General features: G+C 40.1%; 1 protein-coding gene across 1 annotated transcript; it reads right to left on the reverse strand.

The window, feature by feature from the left end:
* Positions 1–956: 956 nt before the first annotated feature.
* Positions 957–18,345, reverse strand: ppp1cb (protein phosphatase 1 catalytic subunit beta). Its single transcript, XM_022225670.2, has 8 exons — positions 18,195–18,345; positions 15,010–15,141; positions 11,108–11,338; positions 10,842–10,946; positions 9,416–9,487; positions 7,595–7,746; positions 6,809–6,943; positions 957–4,106 (listed from the first exon to the last, which is right to left on the reverse strand). Exons 1-8 carry the CDS (start codon positions 18,244–18,246, stop codon positions 4,011–4,013), a joined length of 975 nt encoding a protein of 324 aa, XP_022081362.1. The 5' UTR covers positions 18,247–18,345; the 3' UTR covers positions 957–4,010.
* Between the last annotated feature and the right edge of the window lie 874 nt (positions 18,346–19,219).

Below are 19,219 nucleotides of genomic sequence, written 5' to 3' on the forward strand. Positions count from 1 at the left end.
CAAAATTTCTACGAGGTTTGATCAAGTAAAAACGTGGTATGTAGCTGTGGACCGCAAGGTAAGTGGGAATAACTAATTTATTGATACGATAATGAATTATGCAGGTTAAATACGTGATGCAACTGCTGGGTAACATTTTTGAACAAACAAAAAATTTGAAAGTGTTGTGCAAGCCGCCTGATAAACATCTGATGCAAAATCATGCAACTGATTGAAACGGTGCAAAACTGTCAAGAGGGCCATAGGTCAGTGCACGTAGCACAGTCAGTGGCCTTTATCCTCCTTTGCACGATTGAACGTGTCTACTTGGAAAAACTATATTTTTACAGATCATGCGTGTAAAACTATAAAAAGTCAATGTCAGCCACACTTTAACGGATGATGTTGTCCTGTCTAGTCTGAGCCAATCCATGCCTAGTTGAAGCCCAGTTCTGTTTGATTCATACCCACCAACAATTGTTGCCTAGTTAATCGCCGCAGTTACCTGCGAATCCATGAAGTAGGACCCCCGCCCCCAAATGCTAGGAGACCTGGCTGTGTGTGGGAGGGCCTCCTCGCACCGCCTCTCTGGGCTGAGCAAGACTCCATAATTATACGGATAAATATTTCCTATAAATCATTATGTTACCGTGTAGTGTTCAAACTGGTTTGTGGAGTAAATTGAAAACAGTATTCAATATGTTTCGCCTGTTAAGCAGGGAAAGAACACCCCCGGGGCACAATGAAGACTCAGGGAAAAATTGCGGACCATTGCATCATGCGTGCAACCAGTCTCAACCTGCCATTCCCCGGACTCCCCCCCCCCTTTCCGGCCACCTTCAGTTATGGGAAAAATTCAAAAGCCAAAGAAAGCATAACGTTACATAAACAACCCACAAATAGCGGGAGTAAATTGCACAACAAATATCAATGACCATGGGAACAAACCAAGAACCACACATTTTCCAATCGAAACGTCATTCAGAAAATGTTTTAATTTCTACTGAAATAGTGCAAGGATTTATTTTTACAGTGGCATAAAATACTACTGGGAAAAAATGATGTTGAAGAAGAAAGAAATGTGCAGCCAGGTTTGTTTCCCTCGGCTGCATGAAAGATGATCATACATAAATAACAATGACTGAATTATGTCTATCACGTATCCTATTCATTGTATAACAACCTACTCAAAATCTTAACAACTCCTACTCAGGTCAGATGAAACTGTCCCTAAAGAACACTGTCTTAATGACTAATTCGACATCGATTTCCCTTGGGGGCAAAAAAGTTTACACAGCAAGTCTCTATCATATATGAAACTTCAAAACGCAGGTGTAAAGCACCAACTTGAAACATCCCATTATAATGAAACATCCATTCTGGCTACATAAAAGGTAACAACTTTATTTGTTTAGTAAAGGCACTGCATATTTATAAAAACATTCCTATGAAACAAGTGACTTATGGAAAACGACGCAGGTAATGGGAATTTATTCCTTCACTGCAGATTTCCGCTCATTTTTTTTTTTTTATGGAAACCAAAATATCTACTCAACAACAGTTTTTAGTTCCTCTGCCAAAATCCAAACCTAAAATCCCCAAAAATTCCTTTAAGTAAAGGTTGCTGATGTTGGGCAATTAATGTCACCACACAGCTGCTTTCCAGTTCAGCTTGAACAAAATATTGTGATTTCTTTATGAAGAGTCTCCCTAAAAATCTTAGAGGGTTACCATGGTTATCCTTTTTGAAAGTAAACAATATCACAAGTGATTCTGTTTCTTATGCAGCTTATTTTCTTATACATCAATTTTTATCTTGAGGAACTCAACTAGGGAAATAGCTTACAATAAACAACTCAATGAAGACATTATAAAATATTATACACAGCTCTGTCAAATCATATATACTTGCAGTCCACCATTTCAAAAATAAAATCCCACGACATTTACACTGGTATAACGAAAAATGCAAAAGTGATCGGGATTGGCTTGCATTTCCTTGGATATCATTTCGTTGCATAGCAGTGACACCTAAAGATGTCTACGATAAACAGAAAGCATTTTGACACAAGGCCAAAATTGAGCACACAAAGGGTCTGGCTATTTGGTAACACGTTTCCAAGTCTATGAGTTTGAATCTTGAGCCAAACACTGCAGAGTAACTCTGATTCACAAAATTCATGCACCTTTCCTCCAACTCCGCTTTTTTTTTCCTACTCACTAGAAATGCCACAAAAGAAGGTATCTTTGGTCCAAGCTGAGGACATTTAGGTACATCATAAATTCTCATGTTCACAGCCCGAGGTATTCAGTGATTCACATTTGACAATCTTGTTATGTTTGAAGGAATACTCTATGGGGTCTGTTCTCAGATAGTGAATGTTTAAACAGAAAAAAAAAATTTAAACCAACACAAGAAAAATACACCTATATTCTTCCTTGGTTTTGACAGCATGAGAATAAAAAAAGCACCACAATAAAAACCGTCTTGGTACAGCCTTTAAAAAGAATGGTATACATTGATTCTTGCAACAGACTAGATATGAGCAAGGCAACATATTGACTAAAGCATTTCTACGCGAAGAACAGTATGTATTTTTGGCAGCATTGCAAAGTCATCATCAGCTTTTGCAGTTTAGGCTGCTGATTATTAACACCACATTAATATACATTCCGCATCACTAAAATATTTCTACATAATGCAAGCTCAGCTCAGGAACCCCACGTCAATTTTTTTCAAAAGCAATTGAAATGCAATCATTCAATGAACGCAGGAAATAAGGTCACTGATTCAAGGATGCGCACAACTATTTAATGTGATGACGATAGAACACTGCTGACACGTCAACAACCTATCATTTACAAATGAGTGAATAACGTAGTTCCTGAAGCTTTCTCGTGTGATTGACCATTCCTGAAATCTCACTGATTTCATTTTTCTTTTGATCACGACACGTGGCCCATATTTACGAATGGCTCCACTTCTTTTCAGTTTTTGGAATTGTGCCATTGTGCCTTGTTTTGCAATCTCACAGGAATATGCCTCACAAGATATGATGGATGATCAGAAATATGTTAACATTTAAGAGGAGAATGTGAAAAAACGGGCCAAAATGCAATTTTGAAATTGAACTTGACTTAAGCTACTTCTTTCAGAACCATAACAATCCTTTTTTGCATTTTAGTCAGCTGAATCTTTCCCACAGTGGGTCCTGAACACACCACTTTAGCCCTGTTTTCTCGTCTAAAGAAAATCTTAAGGCTGTGCATTTCTGAAGTCTTGTAAAGCAAGTGTTATATGTATTAAATTCTAGTATTAAACAAAGTGTAAGGAAAAAGTGTTTTGTGCACTGCCTTAGCCAAGTATAGACACTGACCATTTTCCCAGAGTTTCCACCAAAAAAATGCAAAGAACACTTACAGAACAATTTCGGTAATAGTGAATCTTTTTCTACCTATCATTTTCTATAAAAAACACATGCTTGAGCCCACATCACGTAATAAATAAATATGAAATGAAAAAGAAAATAAAGAAGTTACGCAGACGTTCCGTTCCAAATTGAAGAGTGGCTCCCCCGTGGCACAAAGATAAGACACAAACCATATCGCTGGCGGGGACGCAGCAACCGTGCGGGTGTTCAGCATTTATCATATTTTTTTCTGATCAATCCTACTGCAATTTCAAGCTGCAACAAATAACAACCCTCTCTAATATCTTTGCTTTTGCATTTCAGCAGACATTCAAGGGCATCTTTTACTAGTAGTTTACTTAGAATTTCCTCAAGCTGATAGCAGATGAAAGTCGATGAGACAAAAAAAAGGCAATAAATTAAAAGCAGCTCGGCTAGGCCGCACGGTTAACAAGTCTATGAAAGAGCTTCTCCCCCTGGATCAAACACAAATACTGCCTGTCGGAAAAACAAAAATTGCAGGAGGGGAAACCAAACGCAAACCGGCGGCCCCCCTCCCTGTTGAACAACCCACAATGTTTACGTTGATCGCTCCCATTGCATCTCTGGATGACATCCTGCTCACTTCTTGGTGCTCCCCCTGGGTGGCGTGATGGGACGTCCCGAGTTCAGCCCTCCGTATTGGTACTTTGCCTTCTTCTCTGACGGTTTCAAAATCTGTGGGTTAAATTCAGATGTTTCTTTTGTAAGATGGAAATGCACAAAGTCCTGCAAGCTTGAAATTAACAAAACTCGTCGCTGCTCATAAGAATTTCCTATCTCAATCTTTACAAGAGCACATCTTCCCAGAATGCTCAGTGAAAGAATCACAGCCCTCCAGCTGCACTTTGTGACACAAAGGTGCACTTTGATCAAGATCTGATCCAAATCCAACCTCAGATTGGGTCCAATCAAATGTGGTTCAGTTAGAATCAGACTGATAATTTGAAGATGTCCCATCAGATCGGATTGATCATTTTGTCCATTATCCGACAAAATATGACTCTGCTTCCAACTTGTTTAATATGCATGAAGTCGTCTACTGATGTTAGTAATTTGCTACTATTAAAAACAGAGTCCACAAGGTTTGTGTTGAACACTGCCCATTTTTAAACAATGTCATAAAATTTATTAATTTTATCCTGAAGTTAGGGCTTGCTGCAAGTTCTTAAGTTTAGATTTTATTGGATTCAGATTGGATTCAGGATTACTGAATCCGATCCGATCTAGCCAGAAGCTGTCGGATTGGTTTAAGCTTCGCTAATCCGATCGAATACACATCTTTAATAGCAAGCTCCTTGGGTGTGTGTTTGACCCCTTTGTGCCGGTGGCATTTATCAATGTTGATGATGCTGCGATGGGTAAGGTTAAGGATGTTTTAAATGCATGTTTTGCTATGGGAATAAATACATGCTCGGCCAGTCTTAAATGTTCTTTTTAGACTGGCTCAAGAGAATGGACAATGATAATACCTGATCATCAGGCCCGGATATTAGTCGCTTCCATTCTCCTGAGCCATTCTTAACCACTTCAGGCTGGGGGCATGTATAAATATTGATTCAGCTGGGCCGGATTTTTTTTCATTTTTTCTGTTTTCAAACTTCTCTAAAAATTCCTATCTTCATTTACTGGACACTTACACCCACACAAAGGACTGTCTGGTTTCTACTCTAATCTGACAGACAACATCTATTGACGCTGGAGTATTTCAGCCAGGCCTGCCCAGATTTTGCGGCGTTACATAATTTTCTTTTGTTCACAAAACTGGCACAGTGCGCTGCTGACCTGTTGGTCAAATGTTGGCAATTCCCAGCAGCCTGGTCTTTTGTTATGAGTACGGTCTTTTGTTACAAGGTCCAGTTCCCTTTGCCCGATTTCGGACACCCCGGCCACGCGTATAAAGAATACGTGTCCGAAACCAGAATCCCTGGCAGCAAGTGGTTAAGGATATTTTTAGAACCTTGTACCCATTTTATGTCAATAACCGGTACCCGGGTACCCTTAAAATATAAAAAGTACTTAACAAATGGAACTGTGTGCAATACCAGTGAACCATATGCCTGTACAGGGCTCTTTTTTTCATATGTAGAAAGCAGCCCATTGTTCGAAACGTTAGAGGGGAATCTCCCCACCATTGGATCAAACAAAATTGTAACCTTGAGTTTGTAACAAAAGTAGCTCTGTCAATCTCTCAACTGCAGTTATGTCCACGGGACCAGGTTTTCAGCAGCATGCTGATTTTTCAGGAAAATTGTTCCCTCCACTATTAATGTTCACATAAATCTTGTACGTGGATTTTTTTTTTTTTTTTTCTTTCTTTTTACAAGTACTCAGCCCCCCCCCCCCGGAACTGGGTTTTGTTACTGACGGGCGGGTACCCCAGTACCTGGCACAGGCCAACAGGCTTCCACACTCTCAATGAGCAAGTTGTTACCATCCCAAATTGTGCACCAAACACTTGTGTACACAAACGGTAGGTGAAAACGAGGACAGGTTCCTGGACCCCTTGCTTTGCTTTGTTGCTGTACAGCCAGTACCAACTGACTACCAGCATCTGTGATCTTCATATGTAAGGGTAAACAATTTGCCCCCAAGCAAATGATATGCCTCTTGCAAATAATGAATAGTTCTGGCTGTTCTCAGTCATTCCAAATACAGCCTCACAAAATCCATATACTTGAAAGTGTTATTAACCAGAATTTGCATTAATCAGCGGGCATCTATAGGAGATAAATCCAACACAGGTTAGTGTGTAAAGAGTGGTGTAAAGGTCAAAAGTTTACATCGAACGATGTTTCCTGGTCAAGATTCCACATCCTCTGCAACAGCATCACTCGTAATAAGTCAATGCAATGCCATTGCAATTTTTTTACTAAAACTCTTGAAAATGCACTATTGGTCTTTTAATTTAATATTGGTGTTTTTAACCTTATTTTCAGTTTTTATGCCAACGTGAAATTCCATGTCAATACAGGAAAAAACCTCAATGATGTACTGATTCCTGCACAAAAACCACTAGAATTTTGTTTGTATTTTGTTTCCAAAATTTCCTTTTCATTGGTGATTCAATGTTTTGTTGGCAACAAGCCAACAAGCAACCCATTGTCAGAAATGTTTTCAGTGAGCTGGTTTTAGGTTCACAATTTGAAAAGAATACCTAATGACTGAAGAGCGTGCTTCCTGATGGACATCATAGCAACAGCGCCCTCAGTTGTCTTGAAAAGCATGAACAGCATTTTTAATACAGTTCACCAATAGAGTTGTCAAATACTTTTTATACACTGAAGACGAGTATACAATTGCACCAATAAAGTGAAGCTAAAAAAAAAAATCAGAGAATTTTTAGGTCACTATCAACTGGAAACTTTCAAAATCATTACCTGAAACGAGCACATAAGGGTTTCATCCACGCTCATCATGCCTCCCGCATTGTCAAACTCTCCACAGTAGTTGGGGGCGGAGAATAACGTCACTAGCTGACGTTTGGCAAAGAACTCGTACCCGTCTTCAACAACCTGGAAAGCATACACAAAAGAGGGAAATGTTAACGGATCCGCCCTTCAACAAGATTGCTTGTAAAGAGGCTTATTTCAAAAGGGCTGAAATTGTCTGCCTATAAAGCTAAATGGTTCATGTCTAGTCCAAGTGGATACCATTACTGGCAAGTCTCTATGTACAACTCTATGGTTGGTTCTGGTCGAGTTGATGGGTCTGTGATTTGCTCATCTGAGGTCAAGACATTTGTGTTTTGTCCCATTTGTTGGGGTTTTTGGCCCGAGATTACGCCATGGTGTAGGATATAATAAAAAATATTGGTAGGAATTCAATCTGTCTTGCAACTTGACAGGAATGATGTCTATATCAAGTTGCAACATAACAAAATTCTGTTTCCAATGAGAGAGACATTAGTAGACCCTCCATTTAAGGGAATTTCTTTTCAACTTGGTGAAAATTAGCATCAGAGAGGACCGGTCTAATCTACAGAAAAATGGTGAGATATGGTAGAGCAATCATTGCAGAAATAACCATGAGGAGTTCAGCAACAAAAGAATTCTAAAAGATGTCCAAATCCGTAAGATTTGTTGGGTTTCAAGGATTGACCATTCAAACTCTTGAAGTAACTACCTTGGCGTTTAGGCATACTTTTTGAATGTTTGTGGCCATACCTGGTGAGCTCTGCATATCAAGTCTAAGTCGTGCTTGTTCAGGAATTTGGAAACCACATCAACGCCAAATGTGAATGAGACGCCGCGATCATTCTCACCCCAGCCTTGCGTGTCCTTGTCTGGATCGGACCAAAGCAGGTCACACAACAACCCTGGCCAAAAATACAAGCGAAAACAAGGCAGAAAAAAATAGTAATCAAATTAAGGTCATTGACATCTGGGGTGAACTTGAAAAAAGGAGGAAATTAAGTAGTTGACTTTCCTACATAGAAATGAGGAAATAAACTAACCAAGGAAAACGACGTCCATTTAATATCTACAGTCTAAATGAAAAACCAAATTGGATGTAAAGTTTTTTTAATTTCAAATCTAAAATTAACAAGTTGTTTTGAGAGGAATTAAAGACATACAACTTTTCATATCACACAAAACAGCAGACGATTAACCCAGAACACATTTTCTTACATTTTCGTACTCGTAAGTGATGAAGAGGTATTGAATTCACAATTTTATTCAAGTGTCACAAGGATACATGCAGCTTTTTTTTTCAGGTGTTGAATAAAATAATGTTTCACATTTATGCCACAGAGCAAACACTTTCTTGAGGTGACTAATGAAAAGTGCCCATTCCATCTTGTGGAATGGAACATAAAACATGCTCATGAAAATCTTCTCGCCACTGCACTCATAAGTATTCGTTATTCATATAACAGCCAGTAAATTTATGACTTAAAAAGTGAGGATAAAACATTCATGTGCCAGCCAGAGACAAACTGGATGATTCAGAAACTCTGAAGAGCCCCAGTGTCCTAGGGTCTAAATCCCCCCAGACGGCACACATGATTCTGCTTCACACCCACTGTGCCGTCCTCTTGAAATCTCACTGTTTTCACTGAACAATGTTCCCAAGAGCAGTCAGTACCCTCCAACTTTCCAAATATAAATTCAAAGCAGTAAATCTCCCCGGATAAGTGAGTCACAGGGTCCAGTCAATTGGAGGTTGATTCAACCAAAGGATTGAGGAGCTGTTCAGGTTGGTAATGCAGGTAATTCATATTTCCTGCAGCTGATAATCCAGTCACTGTCACACATGTACATGAGCGATGTGGTAGGGTTAAGGGTGTTTTAAATGCAGGTTTTGCCATGGGAATACATGCTAGGCCAGTCTTAAACGTTCTTTTCAGACTGGCTCAGGAGAATGGACAGTGATAACACCTAATCAACAGGTTCGGATATAAGTCGCTTCCATTCTCCTGAGCCATTCTGAAATGTTAGCTTAAACCCCGCCAAGCACACATTTATTCCCATTCACTACTACCTTTTAAGTCAGATCATCAACACAAGTTTTAAAATATTACAAGTTTCCAATGATTTTATTCAACTTTTCTTACTTCATGAGTGACACGCTGCCGACCAACAGGAATGGTTAAACTGTCTAAACTACTTTTTATGAATACAGGTCGAGACACAGATAAACCCAATGATTTAAGGGTTTTCCATAACAGTTCAGAGTTCTTTCATAACAGTTCAGAGTTCTTTCAACGTGGCCCCAGAGCCACTGAATAGACTGAAATTCAAATGCAATGTGCAAGACGGTATTGGAACATTCTTGGAGGCATCTTTAAAGTGCATTAATTCCAGTTGACTTGGTCCATTTGTACTTTATGATATCAACTCTCCCCCTCCCCCCCAAAAAAATCCTTCTGAAAAAGAAATCAGTACTATACTGTGGACCTCACTGGTTCGAAACAAAACCATAAAATTATAGAGTGTGTGAGCAGTCCACCTTAAACAGGAGTAAATTATGCTACTTGTACGTACCTGTCTCAGGGACGTCAGTGGGTCTCATAATGCGTCTGATCTGCTCCATGGACTGCAGGTCCGGTGAAAGTCCTAAAAAATACATGCATGTACCAATGACATATTGTTTAGTTAGGTTTGTGTTATTGTCGCCCGTCCCTTAGCGGTCAAAGGTCAACTTCCGTTTATCAACCACGGCCTATATGTTTTTGTCACTGTGACTATCACGTAATAAGCACTGTGATGCCAAACCTCGAAATTCTCTGTGAGTTACTGTGTATTTTTGCCCATGTTATGAACGCTTGCACCGTTTACAGCACAGCAGTTACTGCCATTAAACTATGCACGACAAGGTGCATTACCATATCTCATACATATTCATGCTGACCCTAATTCCAACTGGCCTAGTCACAATCACATGCCAGTTACCATTTTTGCTATTTACCAGATGCCTTCACAAGGATCCAACCAAGTGAAATACGCAAGTGAAATGTGCTTTATGAAGATATCGTGGAACTGTAACCCAGGCAAAGTACGCATGCTCAAGCATTACCAAACGATGCCTGAAATTGTAAGGGCTCCCCTCAAGCGGGACTGGGAAAGCCTTGAGTACAAGTTTGTCAACTTCCAAATCAAGGGAAGCTAACATCGATTCTCCATCCAAAATAAACAAAGTAATTTTTCAATACTAAAGTATAGCTTTCCCCCCTTCAATTCCACTCATACATCTACTGTTGGTATTACAAGCAGTAATTACTGAAGTTTAACATCAATCAAAGCTGTTAAAATGCATCAAGGGGCATCATTGGGTTTAAGGAAAAACAGGAATTTGTGTCCGATACTGAGTTACAAAACGGAAAGCACATTTGACAATTGATGGCAATGTAATATATCATGGGGCAGTCACTTTGCTTTTCCACTATTCAAAGCAATGTAACCAAACTGAGGCTGGAAGAAAAAAAGAGTCTGTTCCCTTTTATCAATACATGAAGTGGTATTACTATTGTCATAGAGGTATAGGCAACAAGACAAACATGGCTGCATCATGATGAAGGTCTACAGTCAGTGCTAGCACTGCCTTTGTTCAGGGCTAAGTTGGAGTAGAGGAACAACATATGAATTGTTTCACACAGTAAATACATGAACAAGTGTAGGCAATTTTCTATTCAAATGCATAGTTGCTTATTGAGTATTGAGTAGTGAGTATTGAGTACTGAGTACTGCATGTTGTGTACTGAGTACTGCGTGTTGAGTACTGAGTATTGAGTAGTGAGTACTGAGTTGAGTATTACTCAATCATTTGCACATACACCAAAGACGACCTCATCTAAATGCTCATTAGAAGTACAAAAAACTGATGTGTGGCTATAAGAGAAATTTGAAAAATTCACAGCTGGAAGAAGTAAGTCTTTTGCAAGTTCAAATGAATTCAAGGGTGTTACAGTACCTCCATGACAACAGAAAATCTTCTCATCAATAATGGCGGCTATTGGCAAACAGTTAAAACAGTCTGTAAATGTCTTCCATAATTTGATGTTGTAGCGTCGTTTACCTGATACATGGTGAAAAATATGAAGAGATATGAATTAAAGCAATGGTGTTATCTACCAATCATTTCCTCTTTTGCAAGGCATAAATAACCCAGCAATAATTTAATACATGAACCTCAAATGTCAACTTAAAAAGAAACACCAACGCAAAGGCCAGCCTTACATTCATCATAGAAACCGTAGATCCTGTTGATGCTGGCACATTCGTGGTTGCCCCTCAAGAGGAAAAAATTCTCAGGGTATTTGATCTTGTAAGCCAGAAGTAGGCAGATTGTCTCCAGGGACTGCTTGCCTCGATCTACGTAGTCTCCCAGGAAGAGATAGTTGGACTCGGGTGGGAATCCACCGTACTCAAACAGCCTTAGGAGGTCTGTGTACTGGCCATGTATATCACCTGTGAGGTATTCAACAACAAGAAACACTGGTGTTTAATAACTGTTTTACAGGCACTTTTGCAATAAATAATTACAATTAAAAGCTTTTCTGGCATTGCCACAAATGCTGAACTGTGTGGCAAGATTGTGAGGCAGTCCAAATGCACAACTTTTACAAGGTATGTATTAAAGCCCCATGTCAAGTGAAAATTTGACATGCTCCGAGTATTCATGTCTCTTCCTCAATTCTCCCATACATCCTGGTAAACTGTGAAGGAATGTAGAGATGGCATTAGATTAAGGGGTATGTGTGTCAAACTTTCATAACTAAAATGGATAATTTCTCTGAAAGGCTCAACTTTTTAATGCAAAAAGATTGTATGTAAATGTACATGTAATTGTAATAGAAGGCTTGGAGTCAAAGGGTAGTTTACTTTATAACAAATTTTAAAATTAAATCTGTCATAAGTATTGACCCAGTCGCTACCTCCTCTAATGACCCCCCCTCCCTAAAAAAAGTTGGTGTTGGTATATCACAACTCTCCGAATTAGGGCTGGCAAAAAAGAACTGTACATAATTCGTGTACAAGCTTCAATCTGCAAATTACATTAATTAACCCTACCAATCCTTAACCAGTCAAACTTCAACACTAGTAAGAAGTTTGAATTTGTAGAATTAGGTACTGTCGGCCTGCACTTACCCTGTTGAATTTTGACTGTGTACTGTGGACCTCTATCTTTATACCATCAGGAATTTTAAATGAGGAGAGATGATCTGCAATTTTCTGAGTACTGTAATTTTTTAAAGATAATGTAATGATAGAAAGCTTCCTATTGAAATGGTATGTAATGTGTAATATTATGTAATAATTACCATGAGGACAATCTTCCTTGTTTCTGACAACAATGATCCTAGCAGTTGAGGATGGATACATGTGCAACTTGATGGCGTGTGGGTTTGTTTGATTAGATACTGCCTGTCCACACTCTTTGTACTGTGCAATGGGCCTGCTGTACCCAGTCAAACAAAATTACACAGCTAAAGACCTGTTGGAGACTGTGTGATTGGGTACTGCAAAGTAGGAGTTTGATTTCAAGATGACGGAGTTTGAGTGATTAGGGAGAGATACCACCAACAGTTCTTGGGCAGTTAGGGTTAATACGTGTATGTACATGAACATGTTCACATAGGATTGTCATTCCCTTCCTATGTACCCCATAAACATCCATTCTTAAAAGCACAAAGAAAATTTAAACCAGTAACTGTGGTAACACTTCAAGTAAAAGCAAAACAAGGTTCACATTGACGATTTTCATTTTCAACCTAGAACGTACATGTATAGGCCCGAGGAAAAGAATGATAAAACTGCAGTCATCAACTGAATACAAAACAAAACATGCCTACACTCTTATTAGATCTGAAAAACGTCTTTCTTTCCTTTTCAGAAACTCTGCACTACTGACTGTGCTACATCCTGTTCATCCCAAATGTACGAGCATGATGCAATGAAAAGCTTATTCACTATGTTAACCCAGACACATCATGGTACACGCAAGTGTGCATATTCCACTCATGAAAAACATTGAAACCCGTGTGGTATGTGTGCCTGCCACTGGCATGCATGTAGTGTACTCACCAAGTGCTACTTACAAACAAGGAAGTATAGGATTACATGCATTTCCTCATCTCTGACTAAACTTCAATTGCACCAAAAACATGCCTGCCAATTAACACCAACATCAAGAAAGAGTTGCTTTTCCGGTTCTTTTTCATGGCTGCGTTTACAGAGCATTTTAATTCACATTACAATCACGGAAAAGAGAGTTTAGATCTTTTTATGTTTCGAAGTGAAAGTAAGTATTTGAGATACATAAATCGCGACACAAAAATTGCCCCTTCCTTTCTTCCAACTGTGATACTTCTCTGACAGATGTTTCCTCAAAAAGAAAGACATGTTTGCTGATCAAAAAATCACACATCGGTTTGGTCTGTTTTCATAATACAGCTGTTCCATTCTTGTGAGTTTTATCCCACAGAACAAGCATAAATGGGCAAATTGAAAGAGCACTATGACTCCAAGGGTGGCCCTACACTGCAATATAGGGGGCCTATCTACAAGCCAGAGGCACATGTATGGAACAGAGAATGTGATTCATACATGTATGTAGGGGGAGTGACCTACAATAACACCTGACAGATCATGTTGATCCTGTCCACCCACACACAGGTTTCCCCAACTAGACATAACAGCCTATTTGTGAGTGAAATTGCATCAGTCGAAATTCACAATACCTGCAATAAACCCACAATGGGGTACACACTAGCGCAGATACACCCACAAAAGTTATGACTAAACTGTATGCATGGGCTCAAAATAGCCCTTGATTATTTTGGAGGTCGGCAGACCTCCCTGGTGACAAAGCAAATACAGAGTGTACCCACACTGTCACCGTCATCTGCCTTATCTCCCTCTTGATCTAAACTTTTTAAATACAGTGTAGTACATGTATTTTCCACTGCACAATGCTGAATCTTCCTCAATCGATAATTATGAAGTAAAACAAATGCATATTCTGTGCACTTAGATTTGATATACCAATCCCATGACAGATACCTACATGTACATCAACATTATATAACTGTACATGTGAATGGATCCCTCAATGCAGAAATACATACATGTACCAGTGTTGTAGTCGAGACCAATTAAGACCTTCACAAGACCAACACAAGACCTCCAGTCTGAATTCCAGTCATAAGCTATTCAAATGAACTGCAAAAGAATTCCTTTGTCATTGTTCACACTGTTGCTTATGGCTGGTCTTGTGCATGGTCTTGTGTCTGGTCTTGTGATGGTCTCGGCTACAACACTGACATGTACATACACTTCCAAATGCTGGCATTCTTTTCAATGAAACCTTCTTATATTGAGCTTTTCCATTTACTGTCCAAGTGTTACACAATTCATTTCCATCATCTGTGGACCCTAATGCTAATATTTTGCAAAACTGAACAGCGACCTGTGATGAGTAGAATTCTAATTTCTACTGGTCCCTCTTTCACAACAAACCTGAACCCTCTTGAACTGCAAGTAGCTGCCTGTCCTAACCTGACATTAGCCAAGGTAGGCCTTGATAAGTGTTCCTCCGTGCACTGACAATCACAGAGGAAGGATTCCTCTTTAGAAGGAGTAACAGTCCTTTAACCCCACTGAACCAAGAATGTTACACCAGTAAATATGTATCCTACAGCTGATATACCCGGACCGTCAAATTTACTTCTTCAGATGTAAGTGCACTCTGACAACTGTGGTGAAATTTTCATCACAAATACATATTTATGCATGTCCAAGTTTTTCCTATTCCTTCTAGGCTTGATATTCTTTATTGTCAAGGCTTGCATCCCTTTAACTGCCGTTAAATACTACAAGATTCAACAGATCCAAATACCACTGAGGGTTATGGCGTACGTGTACAAAACCAGAAGTGAAACAATATCTTGACACAAACAACTCCACAACCACTACGATGTTGATCCCTCGAAATCACTTTCCTGTCCAATCCACTTCCACTTCCAGCCAATTTTTGCAGTCAAAAGTGAAACATCCCCCCCATGCAGGACGCAAAGCATTCCCTACCCTTTCCCTTTCCACAATGAAACCATTCCTTTTGAAGACCATGAAACACTCACCACATATTTTGAGGGGGGCCTCCAACTCCAAGAGGATGGGTTGACTCAGGAACAGTTCCCTGGACTTGAGGCACAGGCCCCTGACTTCTGCTTCCGTCAAGTTGACGGTCTTGCCTGGCCTGCAGCCCCGTACTGTGCAGCAAAGGAAACAAAGAATGGTTTCAGGGTTACTGACCGGGAAGGGGGGGGGGCTGGTGTTACCAGATAATTTATGCAGAACCAGAGGGACTTGACTTTGAATTATAAACACAGGCATGTGAATGGGCATGAAGAAAAACACCTGAAAACTATTTGTGATGAAATTTAACAGGGGGAGACTACTGCGAGCGTGGAGCACAAAGCCCTAACTGCGTGGGGTCTGGGCCTGCTTAAGGGCTGCGGGAAAATTTTGGATTGTAGATGCTCTATGATGCAATATGAGGCAATTCATGGCCCTTTTGCCTCTAAGTAATTGAAGCAAAATCTTCTCAATAGTAAGGATATTTCTCATTTAAAAAAAAAATTTACTCTTAATTCTTTTATTAATTGGACTCGTAAAACCTGAAATGGCCATTTAAATATGATTTGCTGCTATCTTCCTTCTTTTTGCAGCTAGGCGTTCCAGTGCTTTCTACCGAGCCCTCTTCCTATCATGGAAGTGTTCGCAGTGTTTATCATACTTAGCTGCATGCTGTATCAATGCTTTAGCCCCGGAAGTACCGTACTTGATACGAATACAACACCACTCGCACCATGCTTCTCCAGGATTGTAAAGCTTGCGAAAGCAGTCGCCCACCATATGCTCATCTTCCATTTTAGCCAGTAACAATTTGTCGCACCATGACCAATTGCACTTGTTTTTTACTTATTTGTCAATCTCTTTCGGATCGGCAGCTCCGCGCTCAACGTACTTCTTTCCTTCCGCCATGATTTTAATTTTTTCTCGACTCTATGTGAACCTGTATACATACACACGTACATATCAATTTCCAAAAGCCAGTTCGCACATGGCCATGCAGCAGCGCTGCCACGAACTTATGTCTCTATGAAACAAGGACCCATTGGGAGTAATGCGTATGCATACGCATGATAATTGGGAGAATGACCGGTCATGTGAGAGGAATTAACCAATAACGGGTAAGAGTCTGATTTTTACGGGAGTCGGATTTTCATGTGACACCGGGCATTCACCCGATCGTGAAGTGGCTTGAAGGCAAAGCACGAGCAACTGCACTTGTCACTGGTTCCCTCCTTTGGCTACATAAAGAGAATTTAGGTTTGTGGGAATCCGCGAAATGCATTCTTCATTTCCTATGTACACTGTACATTTCGAAGGGTATTGCTTATACTGTCCCAAAGCGACATGTGAATCGAATTGTTTCAACATACAAATTTCACTGGGAATTAGAGAAATTTTGAGCGCCGCGTAGTCAACCAACATTTACCCCCCTTACAACTCCCCCTCCTCCCAAAAATTTTTTATTCCATTTTTACACTGAACTCGAAGACCACAAATTTGAAGGGACAGAAAAATGGAATTCTGGTTAAACAGGAAAGATTCCTATGCTTGATAACAGAATATTCCAATGTGAAATGTTATTGTGTTTAAGCACTACTCTGGCATGAACCAGGAAGGCCAACTTGCCAAGAGAGAAATGAGGAAATTCCAAGCTTCATAAATCAATATTTGCCATGCATTGAAAAATACAAGTTACAAAAGATTTACTGCTTTCAAGTGCATTTCCATGGCAAAATATCAACGTCTAAAATGGCCTACATGGCATCTGTAACACACCCAACTACCCCTCTGGCTGAAGACCCATGATGTACTATTCTAAAATTTCCATCTGTACAGAGTTCCCACGTAAACTTGCAGACTCTAGGTACAAATTGAAGCATTATTACTGAGCCATGTACAAGAACAACATCTACATTATTTTGTAGAGTTCAGAATGAAACTTCCCAGTTTTTAAATGCATGAAAGATACTGCCATCACCATCACTAACATCTTTCCACCTCTTCCTCTTGGTTGTTCAGCCATAAGTTCCTAAAAACACCAGAGCTTAATGGTTCCCCCTCTCTCTCTCTGTACTATGATCATTCTTCATATGAAACACGATGCAATTTTTGTCCATGTCTGTACTAACAAAGATGACAGTGTCAGTGTCACATGAAAATCTTAACTTCTGCAGTCGGAACAGAGCTCCATCATGTCTATGTATTTGTTCCTACAGGAAGCACACTTGGGTTTAAAAATGTTTTTAACAATTCCTTTTGCAATTGCTATTTTCTTTCAAGGACACCTTGAGGTTTACATACCGGTAACTGTCTCCTCCCAAACAATAAGAATTTGAAATTTGATAATACAAGAGTAATCTGACGCAGTTCCCAAAGGGGACGGGAAGGATTCCACACATGGACATCATTCATTTTCCCTGCAGTGATATATCAGCTTTCAGAAACATGTCTTCCAAAGTTGAGATCTTGGCTTAGAAAACACTTTGGACCAGTATCTTACTTCTTAGGGATTTGTGCACAGGGTGTAAAGTTGATGTCAATGTTTAGAATTCTTTCCCCAAAAGGATTCAACTCTTTCAGAAAATGCTATCCCAATTTTTTTTTTTTTAGATACAGCAGGACAATCATTCTACCACATGCTCTATTAAAAAAGGCAATTTGTAGGGTCCACGTTACTCAGACTATTTAGTGTCATAAATCTGAGTATCCCCAGAACTGTGGGGTCCAACGTCCACCCCATATTTCTGGGGGTAAACAAAGCCCGGGTAGACAGGGCAGAATGTGAAATCATTATTTAGGCTAGGCCTACTTAAAATAAAACACTAGAAAAACATTCATGTCAGTTTCACAAGGATTGTAGGCAGGGTGCCAAGTGATGTCCGCGTAACTCTTTCTGATCTTAGAACTTAAGTCAGAGGGCAGATAAAACATATCAAATGTTGCTTGGTAACTTCACCGTTAAAACCGTCTGAGGCGCACAATCACAGAATCGGACGCACATGACGCATGCAGGTCGGAATTACGCTCAAAAGTTAGGCCTCGGCCTACATGTCAAATAAAACACACCGTCCAACGTCTAAATGGCGGGTATGACAGGGCAAAAATCATAGAATATAAATCTGATGGTCCCCTTAGCCAACACTATATAACACTGATTCAAACCTTAGAAAAATAGCACAAAATTCACCTTCCAGAAGACGGGTGATGATGCTATCGATATTCAGTTCGCCGTCCGCCATTTTGAGAGACAGAATGACGTCAGAAGCGGAACTTCTTCCTTAAATGGCAAAAAAGTTAACGCAGCATACGTCGTAGGTGGCGCTATTGGGGCTCCTCCAGCAAAGGGAAGGCCCACTACAGAACGGCTTTTGGTATACACACTGTAACTTCAGGCATAACCAACGAAGATCGTATAGCGATCGTGTAGCGCCGCGAAGCTTTGGGCATAACTGAATCGAGTGCTCGAACTACACGAAGACAGTTTTTTCGGGGGGGGGGCGTAAACCGGTGAAAAGTTTTGGGAATGCACTAATAATTTTAGTGCATTTACAGAAATCGTAAGCAATGAGGCAATGGATCTCAGTATATGGACTAATTTTCTGTGACCAGTGACCACAACCTTCAGGAGATTTTTTGCTTATTTTCTGAACCACTTATTTTTGTGACCGCCCTGACAGATGCTTCAGTTCCCAAGCTAAATACTGAGAGGAAAAGAATAAGCCGCGGTAGGCATGATGGAGTACGGGACGATGGATTCGCTTCCTTCCTGTTGGAGAATACGATTTGGGGTGAACCTCTTCCAGTCACTTTTGCTGAAAGTTTCAGGATGTACGTTCCACTTTCGTGACAAGCAGTTATGTGACTGGGGTAATTTACCGAGGGCCACCCGGGGGTGGCTGCATTTTGTTAGGGGGGCACAGAAACTTTGTTAGCCACATTTCATGCCTGGAGAACTTCAATGAACATTCTTCAACCCGCGCTGAAAACGGAACGCACTGAACGGAAAAACGCTTTCAGGCCTTGACTAGTATACTCGAAGGGGGCTTGAAGATCTTGGGCTACATTTATGTCAGCTCACCTTCCTGTATTTTCCAGACCTGTTATAGCTAGCCTCAAGGCCCCTGCCCTAGGCAACAGGTTCAGATGCAGCCTAAGCTGACTGTACGGAGGCCCATGATCTCCACACTGCAGCCAATAATTCATTCTCTTCTC

This window comes from Acanthaster planci, linkage group LG01, assembly GCF_054643075.1.
Source record: "Acanthaster planci isolate LZ-2023a linkage group LG01, COTS_SCS, whole genome shotgun sequence".
NCBI classification, from domain to species: domain Eukaryota; kingdom Metazoa; phylum Echinodermata; class Asteroidea; order Valvatida; family Acanthasteridae; genus Acanthaster; species Acanthaster planci.